Genomic DNA, 26511 nt, shown 5'->3' on the forward strand with positions numbered 1-26511 from the left:
GAGAAGAGGTTCAAAACTGCTCCCTGACTCCTCCTGCTGCTCCAGAGTTTAGTGGAGGGGCCAATAGGCTTCCCTGAGCAGTGTAGCTGGTAGTGCAGACATTGCCTAAGGGGGTTCTAAACTGCCTCCCCCCACAGCCCACACACCAGCTGTAGAGTGCTGAAGTACATGGTGATTGGGTCACTCGCACTGCCCCACTGCTCTTATAACACAGAATCACAGACATCAAATAAAAGCAGGACTGGAAGGGACCACAAGAGATTATCTATGCCCACCCCTGACCCCCAGCTAAGGCAGTGCCAAGTAAACTAAGGCCACCGCTGATGTGTGTTTGTCAAGCCCTGTGCATAACACCCTCTAATGACAGTGATTCGGCTTTGGTGAGGCCACATCTGGAGTACTGTGTCCAGTTCTGGGCCCCCAATTATAGGAAGGATGTGGATACACTACAGAGGGTCCAGTGGAGGGCGACCAAAATAATTAGGGGGCTGGAACATGACTTATGAAAAAAGGTTGAGGGAAATGGGACTGTTTAGGCTGCAGAAGAGAAGACTGAGGGGGGGACTTGATAACAGCCTTTAAATTACTGAAGGGAGGTTGCAAAGAGGCTGGAGAGAGGTTGTTCACAGTGGTCACGGATGGCAGAATATGGAACAAAGGTCTCAGGTTGTGGTTGGGAGGGTCCAGGTTGAACATTAGGAAAAACTTTTTCACTAGGAGGGTGCTGAAGCATTGGAATGGTCTACCCAGGGAAGTAGTGGCGTCTCCATCCCTGGAGGTGTTTAAGTCTCGCCTCGACAAAGCCCTGGTTGGGCTGATCTGATGGGTTTGGTCCTGCTTAGAGCAGGGGGCTGGACTCGATGGATTTTTTAGATCTCTTCCAACTCTATTGTTCTATGATTCTATGGATGCCACTAGCTCCCTGACCCATCTGTTTCAGGCCTTAGCTGTTCTTAGAGTCAGAAAGTTTGTCCCAGTAGCTAGTCTAAATCTTCCTCATTGCAGAGTAAGCCAATTACTTCTTCTCCTACCTTCAGCAGACACGCAAAACAATTAATCACCATCCTCTTTATAGCAACTGCTTACACATTTAAAGCATGTGGTCCTTCTTCCTCTCAGATTTCTCTCTCCAGGATTAAATTTGCTCAGTTCTCTCAACCTTTCCTCATGGTGTCATGCTTTCTGAACCCTCTCAGTATGGCCCATGAAACACAGAGCTTTGCAAGGCATGATCAAGAGGCAAAATGCACACCTTAGTAGAACAAAGCAAGACCTATGAGAGGTGGAGATGGAGGCTGGTCAGGTTATAACTGGCTGTAACTGTCACCGTAACTCTTTCTGGCTCTGTCTATGCTACACAGGTATTTTTAAATAACTGTGAGCATCAGGCAGGTAGCCGAGTTAGTCTGTATCTTAAAAACCAAGAAGAAGTCCTGTGGCACCTTATAGACTAACAGATATTTTGGAGCATTATCTTTATATTTTCAGATATTTTTGAGCATAAGCATAAGCATAGCATGTGCGTAAATACTCACATGAACAACAAGAAGTCCCATGGCACCTTATAGACTAACATATCTAGGATCATAAGCTTTCGTGGGCAAAGACCCACTTCATCGTTGCCCACGAAAGCTTAAGCTCCAAAATATCTGTTAGTCTATAAGGTGCCACAGGACTTCTGGTTATGTAAGTATCTATATGACGCACATGCTATTTCAAAATAAATTCGAAATTGCGGGTGCGTTATTCTGAAATTGGTAACCCTCAATGTGGGAGAAATAATGTCTGTTTTGAAAAAGATATGTCTAAAAATGTGTGATTAAGACACAGAAGAACACTGTTTCAGAATAAGTCATAATGGTGTCAATGGCACAATTCTGAAATTGTGCTATGTATCTGCAAATACTATTTCAAAATGCATTTTGTGTATAGCTGTGTTATTTCAAAATAAGATATTTTGAAACAGCTGTTTTGAAATATCTTATTTCAAAATAACGGTGTGGTGTAGCTCTAGCCTATGGCTGTTTCTACACTGGCCACTTTCTTCGAAAGTGGCTTGGTAATACATGGCCCCAAATATGCTAATGAGGTGCGGATGCAAATTCCCCATGCCTCATTAGCATAATGTCACGTGATTTGGAGTCCGGACGACCGTTCTTTCTTCGAAAGTGGCCTGTGTAGAAATATGCTAATGAGGCACAGATGCAAATTCCCCATGCCTCATTAGCATAACGTCACGTGATTTGGAGTCTGGAAGACCGTTCTTTCTTCGAAAGTGGCCTGTATAGAAACGGCCTCTGAGTGTAGGTCGTGAATTCCTTTCAATGTATTCTTCTCTGAATTTGTGCCACAGAAAGGCAATGAAATGTTTTGAACCTGTACTTTTGTTTCCTGAAGTCCCACTGATCAGTGTAAATGAGGGGCAAACAAGTAATGCCCACAGGCCCAAAAGGTAGTGGTCAATAGCTCGAGGGCTGGCTGGAGGTTGGTTTCAAGTGGAGTGAATGAAGGATTGTTTCTAGGGCCAGTACTGTTCAACATCTCTGTTAATGACCTGGGTGAGGGGGTGGATTGCACCTTCAGCAAATATGCAGATGACCCTAAACTCAGGGGACAGGTAGAGACATTGGAGGGTAGGGATAGGGTCCTAGACAAACTGGAGGATTAGGCCAAAAGAAATCTGATGAGGTTCAACAACAAGTGGGATGGAAGAATCCCAAACATTGTTACAGGCTGGGGATCGACTGGCTAAGTAGCTGTGCATCAGAAAAGGACGTGGGGACTACAGTGGATGAGAGACTGGATATGAGTCAACACTGTGCCCTTGTAGCCAAGAAGGCTAATGGCATATTGGGGTGCATTATGAGGCATTTCCAGCAGATCTAGAGAAGTTATTATTCCCCCCGACTCTGCACTGGTGAGGCCACATCCGGAGTATTGCATCCAGTTCTGGGCCCCCAGTATAGAAAGGATGTGGACGCATTAGGGAGGTTTCAGTGGAGGGCAACAAAAATTATTAAGGGGCTGGAGCACATGACATATGAGGAGAGGCTGAGAGTTTTTGTTTTTTTTTTTTATAATTTGCAGAAGGGAAGACTGAGGGGTGATTTGATAACAGCCTTCAACTTCCTGAAAGGGGGTTTTAAAGAGGATGGAGAGAGACTGTTCTCAGTGTTGACAGATGGCAGAACAGGAGCAATGGTCTGAAGTTACTGCAGGAGAGAAGTAGGTTGGATATTAGGAAAAACTATTTCACCAGGAGGGTGGTGAAGCACTGGAATCTATTACTGAGAGAGGTGGTAGAATCTCCCTCCCTAGAGGTTTTTAAGTCCCAGCTTGACTTAGTCACAGCTGGGATGATTTAGTTGGGGTTGACCCTGCTTTAGGCAGGAGGCTGGACTAGATGACCTCCTGAGGTCCCTTCCAGCCCTAGAATTCTAGGCTTATATGATTTTATGAGGGGCAAACACACCAGCATGCTCTTCTGGGTATTAACTTTGGATGAATCCTCAGAGCTTGAGTGCCCATAGTAAATGATAATCAGCAGAAGCAAATTTCCCCATAGCCCTAGTCTAGGTAGTAAACCAACCACAGCACCCTGACTGTGCTGGTAAAAATGCTGCTCATTTCAAGACTGTGTTGAGATTAGGTTCATTTACCTTTGGTAGTGAGTATTTGGGCAACTTAATCTGAGCAAAGGGTTCTCTTTTGTACGACACGTAGTAATTCGCTCTTCCGCCAGCCGTCACCTGCAAAATGCAAGACAGACATTGAATGCCCCTTTGAATAGGCCTTACACTGATACCCCCCAGCAGGGCTCAGTCACTTGTCTTTCAGACCAAAGATGCCTACTGGGGCCTGTACGCATTGGCACAGCATTTCCAGAAACAAAAGGTCTGAGATATGGTTGATTAAAATCATGTTATTCCAAATTCCAGTTTGTTTTCCCAACACTTCAATTCTGATATGATTCTAGCAACTGATACATTGTCAGCATGGACAAGGGAAAGAAAGTTTGATAGTGAAGGATGGGGCTCAAAGAAATAATCCAGGTTCTCTGCCATAGACTTCCTGTGTGACCTCGGACATATCACTTAACTTCTGTGTACCTCAGTTCCCCCAGTAATGATTTGATACATTTGTTCCTATCCCTGATCATTAGTGAGATACTGGATTTTATACTGTCACTAGCTCCTTGGTTTGCCAGTGAAGGTTCTTTCGGGCGTGGGCTCAGGATTAACAATACCACATCTCAGACTGGTGAGATTTTCATTCTCTGATGCTTTGGCAAGTATACAGATTTTTAGCTAATACAATGCACAACACTCCCTTTATTACACAAAATATGATTTACAGGCTTTTTAAGTTTCCAGTAAGCAAACAGAAAGGACATAGCTTCTCCCACAGGTAATTTTTCTTTATATCTTGCAGTGATATTTCAGAATGGGTTTAGAGAACATATTGCTATAGTATCAATTACAATCTCAGCAATAATATCGTCTTTACACTGTGACATTATCCCCTAGAGAAGCTGTCACTCAAAGGTTATGATAATACTGTTTGCATCATGCATCATGAATTTGTTATCCAGTCACCACAAGATGAGGCTTTTTCAGTGAGAACTTAAAAATAGCAAAGAAAAGTGAAGAAAAGAAAAGAGTTGGAAATGCAGCAAACATTTTGCTAAGCAGAATTCTCCCTTTTAAGCTTTTGTTGTTATTATTAATAATAGCCTCGTACATAGTGGCCCCAACAAAGTGAAAGGAATGACCATTGTGCAAACACATAGAAACTGCTCCTTCCCTGGAAAACCCACATTTTAAACAGACGAGACACAGAAAAGATGGGAAGGTAAACACAGACAGAGAGCAGTAAGTTTACATTGGTACTGGTACACCTCAGTAGCAACTGTTCTCTGCCTAGAGCACTAAATTGATTAATCTCCTGGGTTCTTTAATGGTCTAATTCTGGCTGCCAGGCTTGGTATAAGGATGACTGGCTGGCGTTTAATGGTCTGGGAAATACAGGAGGTCAGACTAGACAGTCTTTGGTCCCTACTTCTTGTAAACTCTGTAAATGACCCAAGGTCATTGGCAGAACAGGTCATTCAAGATAAGTCAAGAGTGGACAAGTGACACTGACAAGCCATAACCTCCTGAAGTGATGATGATGCAAATGCTGTGAGGGTAATATCAGGAGGAAACCCTTGTAGTCTGGCCACCACGCCATCCCAACAATGACTACCTTGGAGAAAATCAGGTGCATAGCCACTCAAGTCTCAATTGGTATTTTAAAAACAAAATTCAGACCTATATTATCAGATCATCTCACATCAACTATACAGAGTCAGACTGAAACAGTAATTCTCAACATTTCCCCAGCCATGCTAGACTTTCTCCTGCTTTCCTTTCTCATGCTATTGCCTTCTGTCACATGAGCCAGATCCCCAATGCTGTAAATCAGCTTGGGTCCACTGAAGTAAATCGTTACACAAGCTGAAGGTCCATCCCAGGATTACAACACCAGCAAGTTACCAAGGTGAATGGAACAATGGGCAGGAAGGCATCCAGCAACTGGAGGCCCAATAGCCAGGACTCTTGAGTTTGACTCCCAGCTCTTCTGAATGGTTGTGGCATCATATAAGCAACTTTAGTCCCACAGTATGTCAGCATTTTTACAGCTGACCTAGAACAATGTCTGCTCAGTTCCCATCCTCTAGCACCCCTCCTCTACTTATGCTACACTGATGACATATTCATCATATGGACCCCTGGGCGACCCTTGAAGAATTCCACAGGGATTTCAACAATTTCCACCCCATCATCAAACTTGGCCTTGACCATTCCACACAAGAGATCCATTTGCTGGACACCACAGTACAAATCAAAGCAGGTCACATTAATATCATTCTACATCAGAAACCCACCGACTGCTATTCTTACCTACATGATTCCAGCTTCCATCCAAGACACATCACACAACCTGTTGTCTATAGCCAAGCCCTAAAATGTAACTATATCAGCTCCAATACCATGGACAGTGATAAATCCCTACAAGATTTTTATCAAGCATTCACAAAACATAATTTACCCACTTGGGGAAGCAACAAAACAGATTGACAGGAGCAGATGAGTATCTAGAAGTCACCTACTTTACGATGGTCACAACGAGGAAAACAACAGAACACCACTTGTTGTCACCTATGGCCCTCAGCTTAAACCCCTCCAGAACACCATTGACAAGCTACAGTCTATACTGGAACATGATCCTCCACTCTCACAGGCCTTGGGTGACAGCCCTGTCCTCTCCTACAGACAGCTTCCCAACCTCAAGAAAATACCAGCAGCCACACACCCTACCACAGAAACAATAACCCAGAAACCTATCCCTGCAATGAACCCCAGCACCTACTCTGTCCACATATCTAGAACAGTGACATCATCACTGGACCTAACCACATCAGCCACACCATCAGGGGTGCAGACACGTGCACATCCACTAATGTGATATATGCCATCATGTGCCAGCAATGGCCCCATGCCATAGAATCAAGAATCACAGAATCATAGGGCTGGAAGGGACCTCAGGAGGTCATCTAGTCCAGCCCTCTGCTTCAAGCAGGATCAACCCCCACTAAGTCATCCCAGCCAGGACCTTGTCCAGCCGGGACTTAAAAACCTCAAGGGATGGAGAATCCACCATCTCTCTAGGCAACGCATTCCAATACTTCACCACCTGCCTGGTGCAGAAGTTTTTCCTAATATCTAACCTACACCTTTCCCTGTTCAACTTCTGACCATTACACCTTGTTCTGCCATCTGACACCATTGAGAAAAATGTCTCACCCTCCTCTTTAGAGCTCCCCTTGTACATTGGACAAACCAGACAGTTTCTGTGCCAAAGGAAGAATGGAAAGAAATCAGATATCAGGAATTGGAATACACAGAAACCTATGGGAGAATATTTTTAAATCTGTTATTGACTGTCCAGAGCAGTTAAAGTAGCCATTCTTCTACAAAAGAATTTTATCACAAGATTACCAAGGGAGACATCTGAACTGGAATTCATTTGCAAATTTGACACTTTTAATTTAGGCCTTAACAGAGATCTCAATTTTTTTAGGCATTACAAGAGCAATTTCCCCACCTCTGATATTTGCGGGAATGGCACACACCCTAATTAATTTGCTTCATCAACTGGTCTTATTAGTGAGAGATAACCACTCTTTTCTCTGCTCCCCCAACCCGTGCTATATAAACCCTCAATTCTAATTGTCTAATCCAGTACTCTGAGGAAATGGGTCCTACCACAAAAGCTAGTTATCTAATAATTTTTTAGTCATTAAGATGATACATGGCTGCTTGTTATCTGTGAAGCTATAAACTAACCCAGCTACTCTTCTTATACTATTTACCACATAAGCAGGATGTTTAGGAAATTCTTACAAATAAATAAATAAACAAATAAAAGGAAGTTCTTCTTTACACAGCACATAGTCAACCTGTGGAACTATTTGTCAGAGGAGGCTATGAAGGCTGGGAGTATAATAGGGTTCAAAAAAAAGCTAGATACATTCATGGAGGTTAGGTCCACTAATGGCAATTAGCCAGGATGGGTATGGAATGGTGTCCCTAGCCTTTCTCAGTCAGAGGATGGAGCTGGATGGCAGGAGAGAGATCCCTTGATCATTACCTGTTCAGTTCATTCCCTCTGGGGCATCTGGCATTGACCACTGTCGGCAGACATGACACTGGGCTGGATGGACCTACAGTTTTACCCTGTGTGGTTGTTCTTATATTCTTAGGTGACTTTGAAAAGCGGCAATGAAGTGTAGGTACCTCACAGGGGAGGTTATGAGGCTCACTTGGTGCTTGTGAGCCCTTTAAAGTCTTCAGATCAATGATGTACATGTGCAACATACAATAATAGCTATCTGCCACAGTAAGTGATGACCAAAGGCAAAATGAGGGCTTGAAGAACTAGAGTAATTCCTTTCATATTGGCTAGATCCCTTTTGAAATTGTATCTGGCATTTCACGTCAGTTAACATTTGAACTAGAACCCACTGTGGTCTCTGAGTAGCATCCCTGCAAAGCTAGGTAACAGGAAGTCGCCTGTTACCCCTGCCAGGAGAAGTTATCCAAAGCTCTTTTCAACTGAGACCTGATTTCTGCATGATTTATATCCATGCTAATACAGTTCCAACATGCTAATAGTGTCCTGACATGATCAGTATTCATGAAGAGTAGTAATCACTGTGGTAGGGAACAAAATTAGGGAGGCCCCTTGTAATTTATTTGATGAACTTTTCCCTTCCTAGAAACCAACTCATTGGCATTGTAAATCCAGGAGATTATAACAGATTTTCCCACCAACACGGCTTTTTATTTCACATTTGATGAATGTCACCCAATTATTTGCTCTACACTCAGCAGTCATGCTTAGCATAGAATTAGCTGGGTTTGGCTTCTTCTTTCTCATTTGCTAATGACCGGCTCATTAATCTAATTTTCTGGATTTCTATTTTACAGATTTAATTGTGATGCTGGCCAGTGGAAAAGATTCCTTCAAAGAAATGTGTTTGCTATTAAACACATCAATCTTTCTTGATTTGTGTTCTCACTTCCCCTTTCGAATGCTGGCTCTACCTCCTCTTCAAATCTTTCCTTCTTGTGTTCCTAGAGCAGGGTTGATTTGATGTTGGTTGCTGTGTGAGAAGAGGGGAAAATTCTTCCATAGGAAGAAGAAATTATATATGATGGTCCATCACGTCATGACTCACCTGACAGTTCTCTAGCCAATATCAGAAATGGAAGATGACTGGCAGGCTTTCACACATGTAAAAAGAATAACGCAATAATTATTATAGACCCCAATCAGCTCTGAATTATCTGTGATGTGAAAAGAAGGATGCTTCACACCGGCACCCTCACACTACATTGAAGGAAATATTTTTTCATCTTAATTTTTGAAGCTTCAGGCAGAAGAATCTTTGTTCAACCACAAATTACGCAAGCCATTTGGCAGGAGCCCAAGGACTGAAAAATATGCATCTGCTTTGGCGTTAATATACAGGTAAAACAGTCAGGTCCCAGTATGGGAAGTTCCACTGTATTGAAGCAGACAAGAAGGAGCCCTTAAGCATGACCAATCCCAGTATGCTATGCTCTATCTTGTTCTCAACAGACTTGTTACTGGGAACTGTAGTCTTTAGTGGCCACCCCTCTTCCCTGATCACAAGTGGAGTTTTAGAACATGAGATCCATAGCTCCAAGCTACCTTGTAACAACTGTCCTAAAGAGGGTCTTTGCTCTTCCTGATGCTTAGGTAATTTTCCAAAATGTTGAAGGAAAACACACACGCCAGAACAAGAACATAAGAACGGCCATACTGGGTCAGACCAAAGGTCCATCTAGTCCCGTATCCTGTCTTCTGACAGTGGCCAATGCTAGATGCCCCAGAGGGAGTGAACAGAAGAAGCCAAGCTATGTTGGGAGCTGGGCATAGTATAAGCAAAATCACAGTTGCAGATTTGCTAAGGGGGTGTTTCCTGAGCTGAGGACATGTAAGAACCTGGAGAACTGGATCCCAGGTCTGCAGGGCTCTGTTGGCAACCCACAGCCATAGTAGAGCTTTGATCCATCCTCTATAAACTGGAGGGGTGGGTGACAGAGGGACAGACACAAAGCAGCACAGGAAGTGCCAACTGCAAAAGATCTGACTGGCCGCATCCCGGCTCATAATCATGATTGGCCCCAAGCACCCTATTTAAGCTTGGAGGGAGTTCCAGTAAGCCATCTAGGGAACCTGGAAGCACCTGGTCTGTTATTGCTACAGACTGTGCTCTGAGTCCCTACTTTGGAGTCTGGCTATGTTCTCTGGCTCTGATTTCTGACTTGACTCCTGACTTTGGGCTTGAAGCCCCAGTGCCTAGTACTGTGTTGACCACTAGGCTCAACTCCTGGTCTCATCTGCTAAGACAGGCTACCCAGATTTCAGGCTTCACAGGACAGCCCCAGCTACTCTACACTTTGGCTTCCCCTCTGCACAGCTCATGGAGCCGAATTGTTCATGGCAATGGAGAAAGGACACATGTCTAGCAGAGAAGCTGGACTGAAGCAACCAAGTCGCTGTACAGATGGTGTGTTCAGAGGGACAGAGAATCTATTATAGACACAGCAGTGGCATTGGTCGACAGGTTAAGCAGCAGATCCTCCCAGGTATTTAGGATTCCACTGAGAGCTAGGCAGAGAAAAAGCTTTGAGGATCTGGATCTAAAGTACTGTATTATTCCTCTGACTGAACATAACATAAAACTACTATTTTACCAGCCAAAAATTAGCTAGTTTCCTACTGCCACCATGTCTTCCTCTTTCTTCTGTACAGTCAATGGGGACAACTGCTATATTACAAATCTGAACTCTCAGCTTTTCACTGTCAGCTGTTCTGTGGATAAAATCTTAGAATAAGGTACTATACACCTGTGTATTGAAAATCATTTCCTGCAGTGGATTCCCTTGCTTTTTGATCAGAGGGACCCTTATAACCCACACACCTCCAGGGTGAGGTGCTCTGCCCATCAAATGGCTCCAAGACCACTTAAAGAGAGAAATTAATGAACCTGCTGCTGCCTTAGCGAAGAGTGATATGATTTTTAGCTGATGCAGTGGAGCAACCATCTAGATCTAGGAGGCCTAAGTTTGATCCTTCCTGTTGATGACCAAGTCTGTCAGTATTACAAATGTGACACAGCACCACACCCAGGAGATATGTGGATCACACCAACACTTCCAAGTAATGAAATTATACTATAGAGAGAGGGCAGAAGCCCACAGCTCAGAGGTTGTGTGCTCCACCTTGTGCTGATTAGGTCTCGGTTGGAGTACTGTGTCCAATTTTGGGCACCACATTTCAAGAAAGATGTGGAGAAATTGGAGAAGGTCCAGAGAAGAGCAATAAGAATGATTAAAGGTCTCAAGAACATGAGCTATTTGGGAAGACTAAAAGAATTGGGGGTGTTTAGTTCAGAAAAGAGAAGACTTAGAGGGGACGTGATAGCAGTTCACAAGTACCTAAAAGCGTGTTACAAAGAGGAGGAAGACAAATTGTTCTCCTTGGCCACTGTGGATAGGACAAGAAGCGATGGGCTTAAACTGTAGCAAGGGAGGTTTAGGCTGGAAAAACAGCAAGAAAAACTTCCTCACTGACAGGGTGGTTAAATACTGGAATAAATTGCCTAGGGAGGTTGTGGAATTGCCGTCACTGGAGATATTTAAGATCAGGTTAGATAGACATCTACCAGGGATGGGTTAGATGGTACTTGGTCCTGCAGTGAGGACAGGGGACTGGACTCAATGACCTCTCACAGTCTCTTCCAGTTCTAGTGTTATAGGATTCCAATGTAACACAGTAAAATCATTCAATATTGAGCTTCCAGGCTGCTCCATTAACTGTTTTATTATGGAATTGTGTGTTCTGGATAGATGTCTCTCTCTCTCTCTCTCTCTTGCTCTGTGTGTGTGTGTGTGTGTGCATATCTATATCTATAACATATAGACTTAAAAGGCTTTAATGCCTCTAGTTTCTGAGCACCCTCCTACTGAAGTCAGAAGTCAGTCAGCTAACTGAAGTAGGCACATGATCACATTACCAGAGATGCTGCCCTCTCTGCCTTAAATAAAATGTGGCTGTGGTAGCTCGTATACAGCTGTGCAATATATAGAGGTAAAATGTTTGATTTCTTTTAGACAGGTAGTATATTAAATGTGCACACAATTACACCAAAGTCATCAAACAGACAGCACAAGCAGAATTACCTCTGGAAACCTTGCAATTTCCCTGCACTGAAACTGACCTGAAACACACACATTTGTACACATTAAATCTCCTTTTGGAGGATTTTTAGAGGTAACATTTTTCAGTCTGCCATGTACTTTACATCTCCTGCTGCAAATGCAGTTGATGTTGCAGACAATGTGTCAAGGGACGATTGAGGAGAGGGGAAAGAGAGAATTAAAAGAAATGATGGTGTTAAAAGCCTCCTGGAAACAAAATAGAAGACCAAAAAAAGGAAAAAAGTTAATCAGTTTTTTACCAGCAGCTGTTGAGCTTTGAGTTCCAAATTTAATAATATTTGGCATGGTAATGATGAAACAGCGCCAGGACTGGGGGAGACAGAAGTGTCAGCACATAGGAAAACACCAACCGCACATTGCTGCTATTCCTTTATGAAGGGTTTTAATTCGCATGTAGAACGTTCACTCTGTTATTGTTCGGATTCTTGTTCCTCCCATTGGAGTGTCTTTTGCATTTTAAATGGGAGTGGCAGAAGATGAGGTCTGGCACACATTGTCTGCCAGTAAAACAAGTGTAATGTTCATCATTTAAACATCTTCATCCTATTAGTTTTGTAATCAGTTTTCAATGATTTCTTCAATAGCACTCTCAAGGCCCACATCCTATAAGTCAAAGAGAACTCCAATGTCCCACCAAGCTGTTCTCTCTGCCGTTGATTGCAAAGAAAAAAAAATCAATCCCAGCTAAGGAGGAAGAAGTTAAAAATAAATTGTGTGGATTGATTTCTGTTAAGACCTTTTGTCTCCCAGTTTAAAAAAAATGGAAGAAAAAAGTCTCTCTCTTTGAACATGGTGTATTTAACCTCCATGAAAACAGAAAGAATGATTCAAGCTGGCAAAATCAAAAATTTAACTCCCCAACCCCTCTAGTTTCACTGCTGCAAGATTTCATGGTCCAAAAATTCCCCCTCTCTGTCTCCCAGGCGGAACGCTAGTTCTGTTTGTCTTCAAATGGCTTCGTTGCTGGTTGAGTTTGTTACATTAACAGTCTTAGGAAATGACATCAAGTAACTACATAATAGGAGTAGACTGTGCCAATTGTACTGTGGGGCCATGTTTTCTCACCTTATAACACTGGCTTAGGTACAAGCATAACTTGAGGCACATGCTTAGGACATCTTCAAGACATGGGCTGGAGTGTTTTCTTGAGTCGGAGTTTGTAGGACACATGATGATATCAATAGGCCATTTTTATTAGCTATCTTGATTTGTTAAATTCACAGAGCTAGTTGGGAAATCTACACTTTTTCCTCATGAAAAAGTTTCAACATACATTCTTTTTCTTTTCATTGAAAGATTGTCTACATTTTTATATTTTCATTATACATCTAGTACAAAATTTTGAGTTTTCAGTAGAAACGCCACATTTTAAACAAAATTGGAAACTTTCACTGAAACTTCCATTTAGCCAAACAAACCTTTTTCCAATTATAAAAGAACATTTCAACTACAAGTTTTTGTGCAGATCTATTAATTTGGTTCCTATTCTGGTAGTCATAAAAGCCAATATTTATGTCAGAAGGAGCTATCAGACATCCCCCTCCCCTGAGAACGCAGGTTGTAATTCTGAATAAATGTTGGCTTTGTGGTGACTAAAATGCATATTTTATGTAGGCATCTTTACTCAAATTAAATTTGTTCCACAACTCTTAGGAGCAAATGATATTTTGTAAGGTCCACCCTCAGGAGTGACTGGGTTATCCAGACCTTTCAAATTCATAAGTCACAGTCATCTGGGGGATTCCATGGCATGCCAGATGTGGAATTTGTAGGGCTAACTGTGCTCACTCATACCAATGGAAGTGACTGCACTAAAGTATGGAGCTCTCAAGTTCTAGGCCAGTACCCAAACCACAATCATTGTAAACAAGTGACTGGTGGTGCAAATAACAGAGGAGAATTTTGCCCTAAATTTCACGTATTTTGCCCAGAATCCAGTCATCTAAAAATCCGTTCCTTGACAGGCAGTTTGCTCTCACACCACCATACATCCACGCAGCTAATGACAAAGCGGCTGTTCCTTGCTTGCAAATGCTAACGCAGCCTTAATCAGGAAGAAAGCCAGTCAGAGTCAAATTGCCCCTCTATCCTGAGCATTTCTATACTCCCTTATCATCATCATCTGCAACACGAACAGGCAATACCGCAGCAGGTCTCAAATCACACAGCCATCACATCAACAGTGGTTGATTAAAGGGAATACAGGGGCTCAGAGCAGGCCCCAATCACAGCCTCACTTGATTTGGTGGGGGAAACTGCAGTCAAGAGAGAAAAGCCCAAACTGAAAAAAGGAATGGAATACAACAGAAGGTGCCCAGATGTGAAGAAGAGTGGCAAGGCAGACTCAACGTGATAAAAATCTACAGCTCTCATTTGAATTTCATCCAGCATGTTGAGCAGCTGAGTAAATATGCTACCTACTTCCTTTTCCTGCAGAAAGAAAGGAAGTCCCTGATCCAGCTCTTTAAAAAGACTGGATAATCAGTATTTATTACTCCCTATCATTTGTCCCTTTGGTTAATGATTCAGGGAGCTTCCCACCTAGGGTAGAAATGACGTGGTTCTGAGGTAAAAAGTAGGCCCTTCTGATCAAGGATAAAGTGGGTGGGTCCCATCACACTGAGATCCAAAATTCTTCCCACAGTGGAAGGTGTTTAGTTCCATGGTACTGGAGAGAATAGCCACCAGCTACAAAGTTCAACTAAGGAGCCAAGCTGTACCCTAGTGCAGAAGCAGCTGGATTAGGTATGAACTCATCTCTGCTTTCCAATCTAGAAAAACAGCCACCCATTTTCCCTCTCTGTTTCCCCATAAAACTCTGTCCAACCTAGACTTCTGCTCGTATTAGCCCGCATTGTGTCAGGGGCTACCTGCCCCACAACAGGCCCCACTGCCCTACGATAACCCCATTGACATGCAATTGCCTCGCCTCCCCTCTGTCCTTCAAAGCTCATGAATTTTGGTTGGTTCAAAGAGAATGACCAAATTTTGGTCCAAAGTTCTGAATACCCACTTTTTTCAGTCCCCCTGCAGATATTGATAGATATGGGATCAAGGTTTAAGTAGATGATGAACTAGACTAGCAGAAATTGTCATGAAAAAAATATCTACGTTTTAAAATATTTTGTGGCTTTACCAGGACTTTGGTTCTTTGCCACCCAAAAACAATTGTGCAAAAATGAAGTGAAAAATGAAGACTAGTTTCCTTCAAAATGCGACCCCAGAAATAAAACAAATTTCCAACCAACTCTGTAATGTGGAGAGTCCCCAGAGATCTCAAACAGGACCTTGGGCTCCATGTGAGGCACCATGCACAGATATAACAAAAAGTTTGTCTCTGCTCAAAATCTTTTATCATATAAGCTTTATACAGGAGACTACAGCAGAAGCTCAAGTAATTTTCAGCAATTCATTTTATCAGGCAGCTGTAGATCATCTTCAAGGCTGGATTTAGAAAATGAAACCTTCATGGTTACAAGTAACCAAAGGCAGGATGGACAGTGCAGAAAACTATAGACAGTCTGTATTTTATTAAGATGTAGTGGGAAAAACTGACACAGATTTTCGTGGCAATGTTGTAGCCGATGACTCACATACGCCCTTGAAAGTAGTTAACCTTAAGCATGTTACAATAACGTTAATAGATATTTGGGTTGGTTTGCAAATGGCTTTTGTTTTGAAACGGGAAAGTTTTACATGTTAGAAGCCATAAGGACCAGTTCCAACTTTGTCGATAGTGAAGTAAACCCATTCATTTCAATGAAATTCCATAGATGTAATAGAGGGCTAGATTTCATCTTAAGTATATAAATTATACATATTTGTCTAAGTTAAGATATCTGTGCTAGGCACCTTAGAAATAAAATTGATCAATCTGATACCTCTTCAGTCAACGTGTGACCACCAGTTGCAGTTAAATTCATATGTGTGACACCTGAAATTTGGCCACTCCTCCTATTTGTCACTTTGTTATGTAAAACAATCCAAATCTCTTCAATCTCTCTTCACATTAAAAGTCTCCCACCTCTCATTATTCTCGTCACCTTCTCTGCACCTCTTCCAATTCTTCAATATCTTCTTTTTCAAGAATTCCATATGAGTGAAAGCCACTCATCATATTTTCCATATTATTCTTCAACTGGGTTCTCATGCACCCTAACATCTTATCTTTGAGGTACACTGAGCTACACAGATGTACCCCTTTTCAGGATCTGACCTTAGTTACACTGGATATGCACTTGTGGCTATCTTAATATACTCTAACTTACAGCTGTATCTGTCTCTCCTGATTCATTCTGGGGATAGAGCAAGAGCCGTACCAGAGCCTATGCATATTTCTAATGCAGCTGTTAAAGCTCAACACGTTCTGAAATGGTAATTTGTAAGTTATTTAACGTTCAAAATAATATTAAAAAATCTGCCAATTAAGTCTAAATGAAACGCGGAGTTAAGTACATTTAAGACACCTCATTTAAAGTGTTGCCAAATATTTTTACTTGGAGTAATTAGGGACTATTAATTTGAGCCCGGAGCACTCCATTTTCAGTGGTTACAAATTTTAGGCAGACAAATGCTCACACCATGCAGGGTTTCCCATCACCCATACAAACAGTTCAACAACTCGTGCCTTGTTCTAGTGCAGCAATTGAGAGCTGTGGAATGATAAACTCCTGTCAGATGTGCTGTAAGTCTAAAGGAGACACATTAGCCTGGGAACTCTCTCTAGGCTGCTGAGATAAAAAGCCACTTTAATGCAGGTGCTTGCTGAAGTTTGGTGTTCAGGAGATGTTTACCAAAATATGCATGGGTGTCTCCCGTTGTGGACACATCACTTATTAAGAGTTGTTAGTAAATCTTCTAAGGCACAAGTGCTAATTACATCAATGGGGCTCTACTCTGCCCTGGCATTGAGCTAGTGATCTCCTCAGCTGAACAATCACTTGAAAACATTTATAGTACAAGGGAAGAAGCAATTTTGCATAATTTGTGTGTGATAAATAATAGAAACAAAAAGCCAAAGAGCTCTGCAAAGAGAGAGGACTCTTTGAGGGATGTGCCTCTTTCTTTTTTACCCTCCTTCCTTCCCCACCATTTCCTCCCTCAGAAACAGCTTCATCTCTGACAAGACTTACTCTAATGCTGTGCGTATAGCTCACTGAACCAATTCCCTACTGCTCAAGGGCTCTTTAGCATTGCTGCACCTCAGTAATTCTGGCTCCCTGCTTGTGGCCAGTGGCACGGGAACAATTTTAAAGTGAGGGTGCTGAACTGCACCTATCCTTACCTCTGTCCCTGTTCCGCACTGCCACCTAGGCTGGGCCGGCAACCAGGACACTGGGCTCAGCAGTTGGGTAGGACACCACAAACAGGGCCCAGCGAGGCAGAGGTGGGGGAAGTGGCCAAGCACTGGGGTCAGCAGCTGAGCAGGAGCCAGGGCTGGAAGCAAAGCCTCTGTTATCAGCAGGCCCCATGGCTGGGACTCTGGGTGGCAGGGGTGCAGAGCTGGCAGATAAGAACCTGAATAACAGGTGCATGTGGCCTGGAGGCCCAAAACCTGGCGGGGGGGGCTGCAACAACCCCCACACCTCCACTTGCCCACTGATGCTTGTGCACAAAATAGTTCAGTCCCATGAAGGTTACAGTACTGTGGTCTAATTCTTGTTGGTGACGTGTGAGTGGCTACATGGCGGGACAGTGGCCTCTTATGTGGAAGGTCAACCCATCATCTGCTGTTCCCTTCTGGTTTGCACTCAGTGCTTCTAAGGTCACCATCACGCTCCAGGGTTTCATTGCTCAGTCTTTCCATTCACAAACCCCAGATTTGTCCCCACTCGGACGATTCTTCTTATGTAGTTGATCTCTCAGAGGGTGGCCATTTGCTCGTACCCCTCTTGATTTGACCTCACAGAAACAAGCTGGGGAGAGGTGGGGCAGCTCCTGCCAGCTCCTCTGCCTTCTCAGCTTGCCTCCTCCTTCAGGTTCTCCTCTCCTTATCCCACAGTGGTCCTCTATCACCCACCTCCCCCAGCCTCTTTTCTTTGATTCTGCCTTATATCTTCCTCCGTTCCCAAATCCCCCTGCCTTCCTCTCTAGTAACTTTGCCTTCCCAGATGATTTCCTGTCTGACCTATTAGGTTTCTGCTTCTTTGACTTTCAAGCCTTCATCAAGTCTTCCATTTGCCAAGATGGCCGCTCCCTCCACCACGCACTGCTTCTTTGCTCTCTCTCTCTGTCAAGTTCCCAGCTGACCAAAAGATGCTCCGTGGCATTTTCCAGACTACCATAACAACACTCTGCACCTCCACAGTGCTTCCCATCTTAGGAATTACAGTCTGCCTTGCGAGATAGGTAAGACTCACCATACCCAAAGAGCAGGCCGGCAAACAGAGACATGAGTCAACTTACTGAAGGCCATGCAGGAAATCTGTGGCTCTTGGGTATCATTCCCAGGGCTCCTGACTACCAGTTCCATGCTTTCCCTCAAACCTATCCTCCCTCCAGGTGGAAGAAAACATGCTGTACAGAACAGGATCCCACAGCTCCACCCAGCCACCCCTGAACCACGCACCCTCAGCTACTGTGCTGACAGATTTAATGGCTCCCTGGCCAATGGGGGTGGGGCCTAGCTCAATGCTCCCAGAAGTGGGCAGGGCCTCAGGTGGAAGCGGTGGGTCTGGGGCCGACAGCCATCAGAACCACCCAGAGTGAATCATGCTGGCTACCCCCAGTGAGCCCTCAGAGCCACCAGGAGCATGCCATGCAGCACTCCAGCAGTGCTCTGAAGTCTCTGGCCACCACCACTCCACCAGGAGAGCCTGGATGTACCTGAATGAAGACATATTCATCCTGAACAACAAGTGAGTTGGTGTCGATGGAGCGCAAAAACGGTCCACTTCTGGTAGTCTCTGAGCACTCCTGGATCCGACAGGTAATATAGTGGACATCTGTAAAAGGAGCGTAGGCACACATGAGAAATTCCTGCCCAGGAGTTCACAGTCCAAAAAACATATAAAACAGATCAAAAGAGGAGCAGAGAGTGGAAATGTCAGCCTGGGATTTGTTACCCTGGATGTTCCAGTTAAATGGGTTTGCCATTCTCATGCTTCTGAGCATACAGCTGTAAGGCTGACACACCTGGGTCATTGGCAGGAGAGAATGAACCTGCAACCTTAGAGGCTAAAGCCCTGTGCTCTGCCATATGAGCTAAAAGCCGGCTGGCTCTCAGGTAAAGCCACAGAGCAGTGACTTCACCCTCCCTTGTCCATGGTCTCAGTGCATCTGGGGTTAAATAAAGATCACCAATTTAGATCAGAAAAGAATTTCACCCCTTCAGTAAAGCACACACTTCTCTTCAGGGTGTAGGCCCCGTGTCCTTCTTACAAAGACATCAAAACACTCAACGAGCCCCCAAGGCATAGAAAAAAGATTTCCCACCCAGATGGTTCTCCTTCCAACCACTATGTATTCCTCTTCAAACTCACTCATAGCCTCATTCCAGAGCATCCAAGTTCTGCAGAGACAGATGAGCCTTGCAGCCTACCCCTAATATCAGCAGCTCCAGCCAATGATGGCTGAGGAAGGAAATCAGTTCCAGGGTCAATCCTCTTAGGAGACATGCTGCCATCTTCTGTTCAACCCAAGAAACCATTCATTCAAGCTTCTTGGCTAACCCCAGCAATTGAGGTATCCCCTGGGAGAGAGAGATCCAGCAGCCAACTGATCATCAGTTTGGTGATGACAAAGCTTACAACCACCCCCAGAAGCTAACTGACAGCGAGCAGAGATCATACAGCTCATGCATGACATACTCTTGGCACGAAGCTTCAGCTGGAGGGTCCAAGTCATTTTAAGATGAAGCCCCTTGTGCACGGACTGCAGGTGTCAAATGCCAAGAGGACAATGACACAGGCAACTATCATGACAAAACTAAAGGCTGCAAACCTTTTTGGCAAGGGCACTAGACACAAAGCATCTTGTCCTTCCTCCAAGGCAGAAGCTCAGAATTAATTCTCCCCATCAACTTCCTTTTTCTTCCCCAAGGACCTCTTTCACCCCAGCTGCTCTTTGGCTTTCAGCCTCCTGGAGTTATTGCTCTGTCTCAGAGCTTTCCTAGCTGGCATTCACAAGTAAGGCACCCTGGCCCTCTCACAGGTAAGGGCCATGGTGTGTCTCCTGGGAAAGGAGCTCTTGTGGTATTGGGTGCCCCCTTCGGGTCTCTTCATGCATCTCTTTTCTGGTAACTTGCCTGTTTCTGGATTCACCTACACTACTCCCCAGGGTTATTGCACCCCCCAGCCCAGTCCCTTGCTTGACTCCTCATTCCATGTCACCATCCCAAGGATTTCCCTCCCCCAGGACTTCATCCTCCTTAACCCTGATAACCAACCTCCCTCACAGATTCTTTCCCCTGCAGCAATGTCCTGCTTTCAGACTCCCAGCATTATAGGGCTGGCCCAAGCCCAGAGTTACCATGTAAAAAAGAGGACACCCGTGACAGTGAGTGTCTCTGTATCAGTATCTACCAACTCATGTTGGATTAATGTGTTGTAGTATATGTGGTATATTAAAACACTGTGAGTTGGTAGATACTGATACAGAGACACTCCCTCTCAGAGGTGTCCTCTTTTTTGAACGGTTAAAAATGGTAACCCTCCCCAAGCCTTTCCCACCTGGGCTTCACTCAGCTCCTTCTGGTACCTGATGCCTCTCAGGTCCTCAGTCACCCTACCAGGGCTCGTGTGCAGTGTACAAAACAGATAAAAACAGCCATCTAAGGCCCATATGCTGTTATGTCACCCACAGATGGCAACACCCCGGCACTGATCACAGGAAGAGTAATAGGAACGTGTAGAAGTTGGTATTTTTAGAAGCCCTTTTCCACGCTACAGTCACCCACGCAGTCAGTTGGATATTCTTGTCCCCACACACAATTTGCTGCTGGTAAGTCACAAAATAGAAAGCGTGGGGAGGGGACAGGGACAGCCATTGCAAATAAACCACAAGTGTTGAAATGACAAGCAGCTCTCTGCCTACTGAGAAATGTGTCACTTCAAGTGTGTTCCACTGGTACTCAAATGTACAGACAGACAGACACCTGCTTAACATTTGCAGAAAGACAGGATGTTTCCTTCCACTGCCTATGTTCCATTTTGTTTCTTATTTAGTTTTACTTCACGCAACAAAGTGCATGAAACAAAACAAATCTTCCACCCTGGCCAACTCTGGATTCAGTAGTGAGCCCAATCGCATCTCCCTTCCTGGCGCAGATATTCTATATCCCATGGCATGGCAGGAAACGAAAAGATAGTTTACTAAATATTTTGGGTGAACACTGACTGGGAATACTACAAAACAGCCTCATTCAAACAGAAGATAAAATGCTAACAAGCCACAGCAATAAGAGGAGAGGCAGATACTTCACAGTGCAACAGGACCGGATTAAAGACACACCTGAACCAAAAGATCCCTGCTGTTAGAAGGTCTCTCCATGCAATTGGTTCCCCATCATCCCCTCAATGTAAGGCTGGGACACTTTCTGGTGGGCAAGCAGGGAGGGAGCCAGCCCTCTTTTCAACAAAAGGGAGGGACTGGAAGTTAAGACACAAATGCAAGAAGACTGGAAATCAACAGGAAGAATTAGAGGCCCTGGCACAGTCAAAGAAGTATGAGGTGGTTGGAATAACGGAGACTTGGTGGGATGATTCACATAACGGGAGCACGGTCATGGAAGGGTATAAACTGTTTAGGAAGGACAGACGGGATAAAAGGAGGAGTTGCGCTCTATGGCCGTGTCTACACTAGCCCCAAACTTCGAAATGGCCACGCAAATGGCCATTTTGAAGTTTACTAGTGAAGTGCTGAAATGCATATTCAGAGCTTCATTAGCATGCGGGCGGCCGCGGCACTTCGAAATTGACACGCCTCGCTGCCGCGCGGCTCGTCCTGACAGGGCTCCTTTTCGAAAGGACCCCGCCTACTTCGAAGTCCCCTTATTCCCATCAGCTCATGGAAATAAGGGGACTTTGAAGCAGGCGGGGTCCTTTCAAAAGGACCCCATTGGGACGAGCCGCGCGGCGGCAAGGCACGTCAATTTTGAAGTGCCGCGGCTGCCCACATGCTAATGAAGCACTGAATATGCATTTCAGCACTTCATTAGTAAACTTCGAAATGGTCATTTGCGTGGCCATTTCGAAGTTTGGGGCTAGTGTAGACGTAGCCTATGTGAGGGAGCAGTATGATAGCTCAGAGATCCAGTATAAGCAGGGAGGAACACCAGCTGGTTGTCTTTGGGTTAAGCTTAGAAGTGGAAACAACAGAGGTGATGTTGTAGTTGGTGTCTGCTGTAGACTGCCAGATCAGGGAGATGAGGTAGATGAGGACTTCTTCAGACAGCTAAGACAAGCTTCCAAATCACAGACCCTGGTTCTCATGGGAGACTTTAATCATCCAGACGTTTGTTGGGAGACCAGTACAGCAGCACGCAGACAATCCGGTACATTTTAGAAGAATGTTGAAGATAACTTCTTGGTACAAGTGCTGATGGAACTGACCAGGGGCTGTGCACAACTTGACCTACCGCTCATGAACAGGGAAGAACGAGTAGGAGAAATAGAAGTGGGCGGCAACCTGGCCTGCAGTGACCATGAGATCATAGATTTGACAAAAGCAAGGATCTTGACAAAAGGAAGGAAGGTGCACAGTAACATACAGACCCTTGATTTCAAAAGCACAGACTTGGACTCCCTAACAGAACTGATGGGCAGGATCCCTTGGGAAACGAAGATGAAGGGGAAAAGAGTTCAAGAGAACTGGCAATATTTCAAAGGAGTCTTACTGAAGGCACAGGAACAAACCATCCTGCTGCATAGTAAGAAATGCAAATATAGCAGGCAACCAGCTTGTCTTAACAGCAAATCCTTGGTCAGCTTAAACTAAAAGAGGATGCATATAAGAAATGGAAACATGGACAGTTGACTAGGGAGGAGTATAAATACATGGTTGGAGAATGCCGGGCAGTAATTCAGAAAGCGAAAGCACAATTGGAACTGCAGCTGGCAAGGGATGTGAAGGGTAACAAGAAGGGTTTCTACAGGCATGTTAACAATAAGAGGATTATCAGGGAAGGGGTGGAGCTGTTACTGGATGAGAGAGGTAACCTAGTGACAGATGATTAAAGAAAACTGAAGTACTCAATGCGTTTTCTTGCCTCAGTCTTCATGGACAAGGAAAGCTCCCACACTATGGTGCTAGACAATGCAGTATGGGACGCTGGAGGGCAGCCATTGGTGGGGAAGGAATGAGTTAAGGGCTACCTAGAAAAACTAGATGTATATAAATCAATGGGTCTGGATTTAATGCACCCAAGGGTACAGAGGGAATTGGCAGATGCTATCGCCGAGGCTTTGGCCGCTATCTTTGAAGACTCTTGGAAATCGGGAGACATCCCGGATGACTAGAAAAAGGGAAATGTAGTGCCCGTATTTAAAAAAGGAAAGAAGGCTGATCCAAGGAACTGTAGACCAGTCAGCCTTACCTCAATCCCCGTTGCAAAGTAAGATTGCAGCTTGAGCGGGTAGACCTGAGCTAGCTTTAATCCTGGTCCCACAGCAGGGTAGCCATGGCAACCTGGGCTGCACAAGCCCACTCGGAACCCTGGGTAATCATTTGTGGCAGGAGCTCACACTGGTGAGCTGAGCTCCGGCACCCAAGCTACCTCTATTAAAGCTAACACAAGCCGCAATCGCACCCCCACCACAGCAGTGGTGGCTCTGGGGTTTGGATCGAGGTGTCTCTGCAGCCATTGACTTTATACTATGTTAATAAACAGGCTTGTTCTGTGGAGGAGACAAGACCCAGAAAGGACAGTTTAGACCCTGAACCCTTTTTTGCCCTGTGCTCTTACAGGAGATACATCTGGCCAGGTGACTGAAGAGCCACTCAGGAACGCACAGGGCCAGATCACTAGCTGGGGTAAATCAGCATTGCTCTCAAGGGTGAAATGCTGATTTACTCCTACTGAGGATCCAGTTCGCTGATTACCCAGCTTGCAACTCCTGCAGGAGGGCAAAGGAAGGCCCTGAGAAGGGTAGAACTGAGGTGTATCTGAAGGCCAGAAGTACACAAATTTCAGTTTTCCAGCCCGGTTTTGCAAACCCAAGTTGCTAGTAGATGTTTGACTCCATAAACAGGTGTTTATGCCCCAGCTATATCACAGAACCTTTACAGATTTGGCTGTCATGAGTTGTTATGGGCTTTTGTTGACAGGCAGGTAGCTCCTGGGGCCCAGTTTGGTTATCTCGCTGTTATAGGTGACATCGCATGTCCAATGAGACATGAGAACTAAAGCTGCAAATCACATTGCAAAATGTTTCCCCCACTGCCAACTGGAAGAGCAAGCCTCACAAGGATTTGGACTGCTTTAAAATGTGCACATAATGCACCACACTGCCACTTTCTCAGCACATTTGTGTGTCAAACTATATGGACACCTAGGCTACGTCTACACGTGCACCCAACTTCGAAATAGCTTATTTCGATGTTGAGACATCGAAATAGGCTATTTCGATGAATAACGTCTACACGTCCTCCAGGGCTGGCAACGTCGATGTTCAACATCGACGTTGCGCGGCACCACATCGAAATAGGCACAGCGAGGGAACGTCTACACGGCACAGTAGCACACATCGAAATAAGGGAGCCAGGCACAGCTGCAGACAGGGTCACGGGGCGGACTCAACAGCAAGTCGCTCCCTTAAAGGGCCCCTCCCAGACACACTTTCATTAAACAGTGCAAGATACACAGAGCCAACAACTAGTTGCAGACCCTGTATATGCAGCACGGACCCCCAGCTGCAGCAGCAGCAGCCAGAAGCCCTGGGCTAAGGGCTGCTGCCCACGGTGACCACAGAGCCCCACAAGGGCTGGAGAGAGAGTATCTCTCAACCCCCCAGCTGATGGCCGCCATGGAGGACCCCGCTATTTCGATGTTGCGGGACGCGGATCGTCTACACGTCCCTACTTCGATGTTGAACGTCGAAGTAGGGCGCTATTCCCATCCGCTCATGGGGTTAGCGACTTCGACGTCTCGCCGCCTAACGTCGATTTCAACTTCGAAATAGCGCCCAACACGTGTAGACGTGACGGGCGCTATTTCGAAGTTACTGCCGCTACTTCGAAGTAGCGTGCACATGTAGACGCAGCCCTAGAGTCCTGGAGGAATTGAGATAATCCTTCATTTGCTATTTTCATTACCTTGTTAAAAAAAAAAAACAAAAAAAACAAAAAAAAACCCCTCTCCTTCCACTTTTCCCTAGTTAGGATGCTCTTGATTTCTTGTAAATCCAGGGTAATCATATGCAGAACTCCCTGTAAGCTGAGTACTTGGACAGCTGCCCAGGAGAAATTCAGGTGCTGCCCAGCTGATTAGCAGCACCCCTATAACCACCCACAACAGGCAGCGTGTTTTTCTATTGGGAGTGCACATCCACCACACTTGGTGCACATAAAATTTATTCCACCCCGATGGGGAAAAAACCCACTGATCATATGTAGTGTCTTACAATGAAGAATCTCAAAGCACCTTACAGACACTTATTAACACGACCTCATAATACAGTTCAGAAGCGGTTATGTCCTCGCTCCATCTGACAGATGGAAAGAGAGGTACGAAGGAGTGAAGTGATTTCCCCTGAGTCACACAGGGAGTCAGCGGCAGAACTAGGGAAGGAGTCCTGTCTCACCACCTCTGGCTCTAACAGCCTCGATGTTTCTTTGAGGCGTGCAAGGGAAATAAACAGGAAGGCAGACCTTTCTCCCATAGATGAGCCCTCTCTCACAAGAGGGATGAGCCGTCAAACCTGCCAATGCACAGAAGGCTGAAAAGATCAACCCAAGTGGCAGGTTTAACATCAGTCAGGAGAGACACTAGACATCAAGTTGCCTAATGACATCCCTTGCTCTCTGACAACGTAGGCAAACCAAAAGGAAAAGGAAGAAGTAGATTCTGCCCCTCCCTTGTAAGAAGAGGAAATAAGGGAGAAAGCAGAGTCCTTCTCTAAAGGCCCTGGAACTTGCCTCTGGAGCTTCAGTCAGACAGCCCGAGACCTCTGTTCAGAGACTCTTTTTTATGCTTAACTCTGACACATTTTGGAAAGGCCTCATCAGGCTCCTGCTGTCTGCATCTATCTTATGTCCCTCCCTCCTGCTGCAAATCTCTATCTGCACTCTACCACAGGGCAGCAGAATTGAGGTGGACTCAGGAAACTATTCCAAGTCCAAAACCAACCCACCAGAAAGAAGAGCCCACAGACGCAACCCTAATCAGTCTGTGTAGGATCTACAACATTGATGATGCTCCAGCAACTGGATAGGAACCCTGCTGCTATCGGGACAGCTGACTGGTCTCTGTTCCTCTGAACGTAGGCAAAGCCCCCAAGGTATATTTCCCCAGCTGGACCTCATTGGCTTAGCAGGGCCACTGCAGAAACAATAGCCCAGACTTTGCATGGCAACACATGGAGCTGCACCCTCACTCTCTATGCCTCTGTCTGGGGAATAATTTGGCATCCTCATGTTAATCCGAGTCCCTGCTTCCCTCTGAGACTGAGCACGTGGTGTGGGAAGAGAAGGGCCTGCAGAGGTCATGGCTCTTCTAGGA

The 26511-nt window shown here is 44.9% G+C and overlaps 1 protein-coding gene across 2 annotated transcripts in view; it reads right to left on the reverse strand.

The window, feature by feature from the left end:
- Window positions 1–26511, reverse strand: part of SORCS3 (sortilin related VPS10 domain containing receptor 3) — a 477486-nt gene that overhangs the window by 113390 nt on the left and 337585 nt on the right. For both annotated transcript variants that reach the window (XM_074999210.1, XM_074999212.1), the window contains exons 7-8: window positions 18681–18799; window positions 3660–3749 (exon numbers count right to left, since the gene is read on the reverse strand). In XM_074999210.1, coding sequence (XP_074855311.1) covers window positions 3660–3749; window positions 18681–18799 — 209 coding nt within the window. The remainder of the gene's footprint in view (window positions 1–3659; window positions 3750–18680; window positions 18800–26511) is intronic.

The sequence above is a fragment of the Carettochelys insculpta genome, chromosome 7, assembly GCF_033958435.1.
Source record: "Carettochelys insculpta isolate YL-2023 chromosome 7, ASM3395843v1, whole genome shotgun sequence".
NCBI classification, from domain to species: Eukaryota; Metazoa; Chordata; order Testudines; family Carettochelyidae; genus Carettochelys; species Carettochelys insculpta.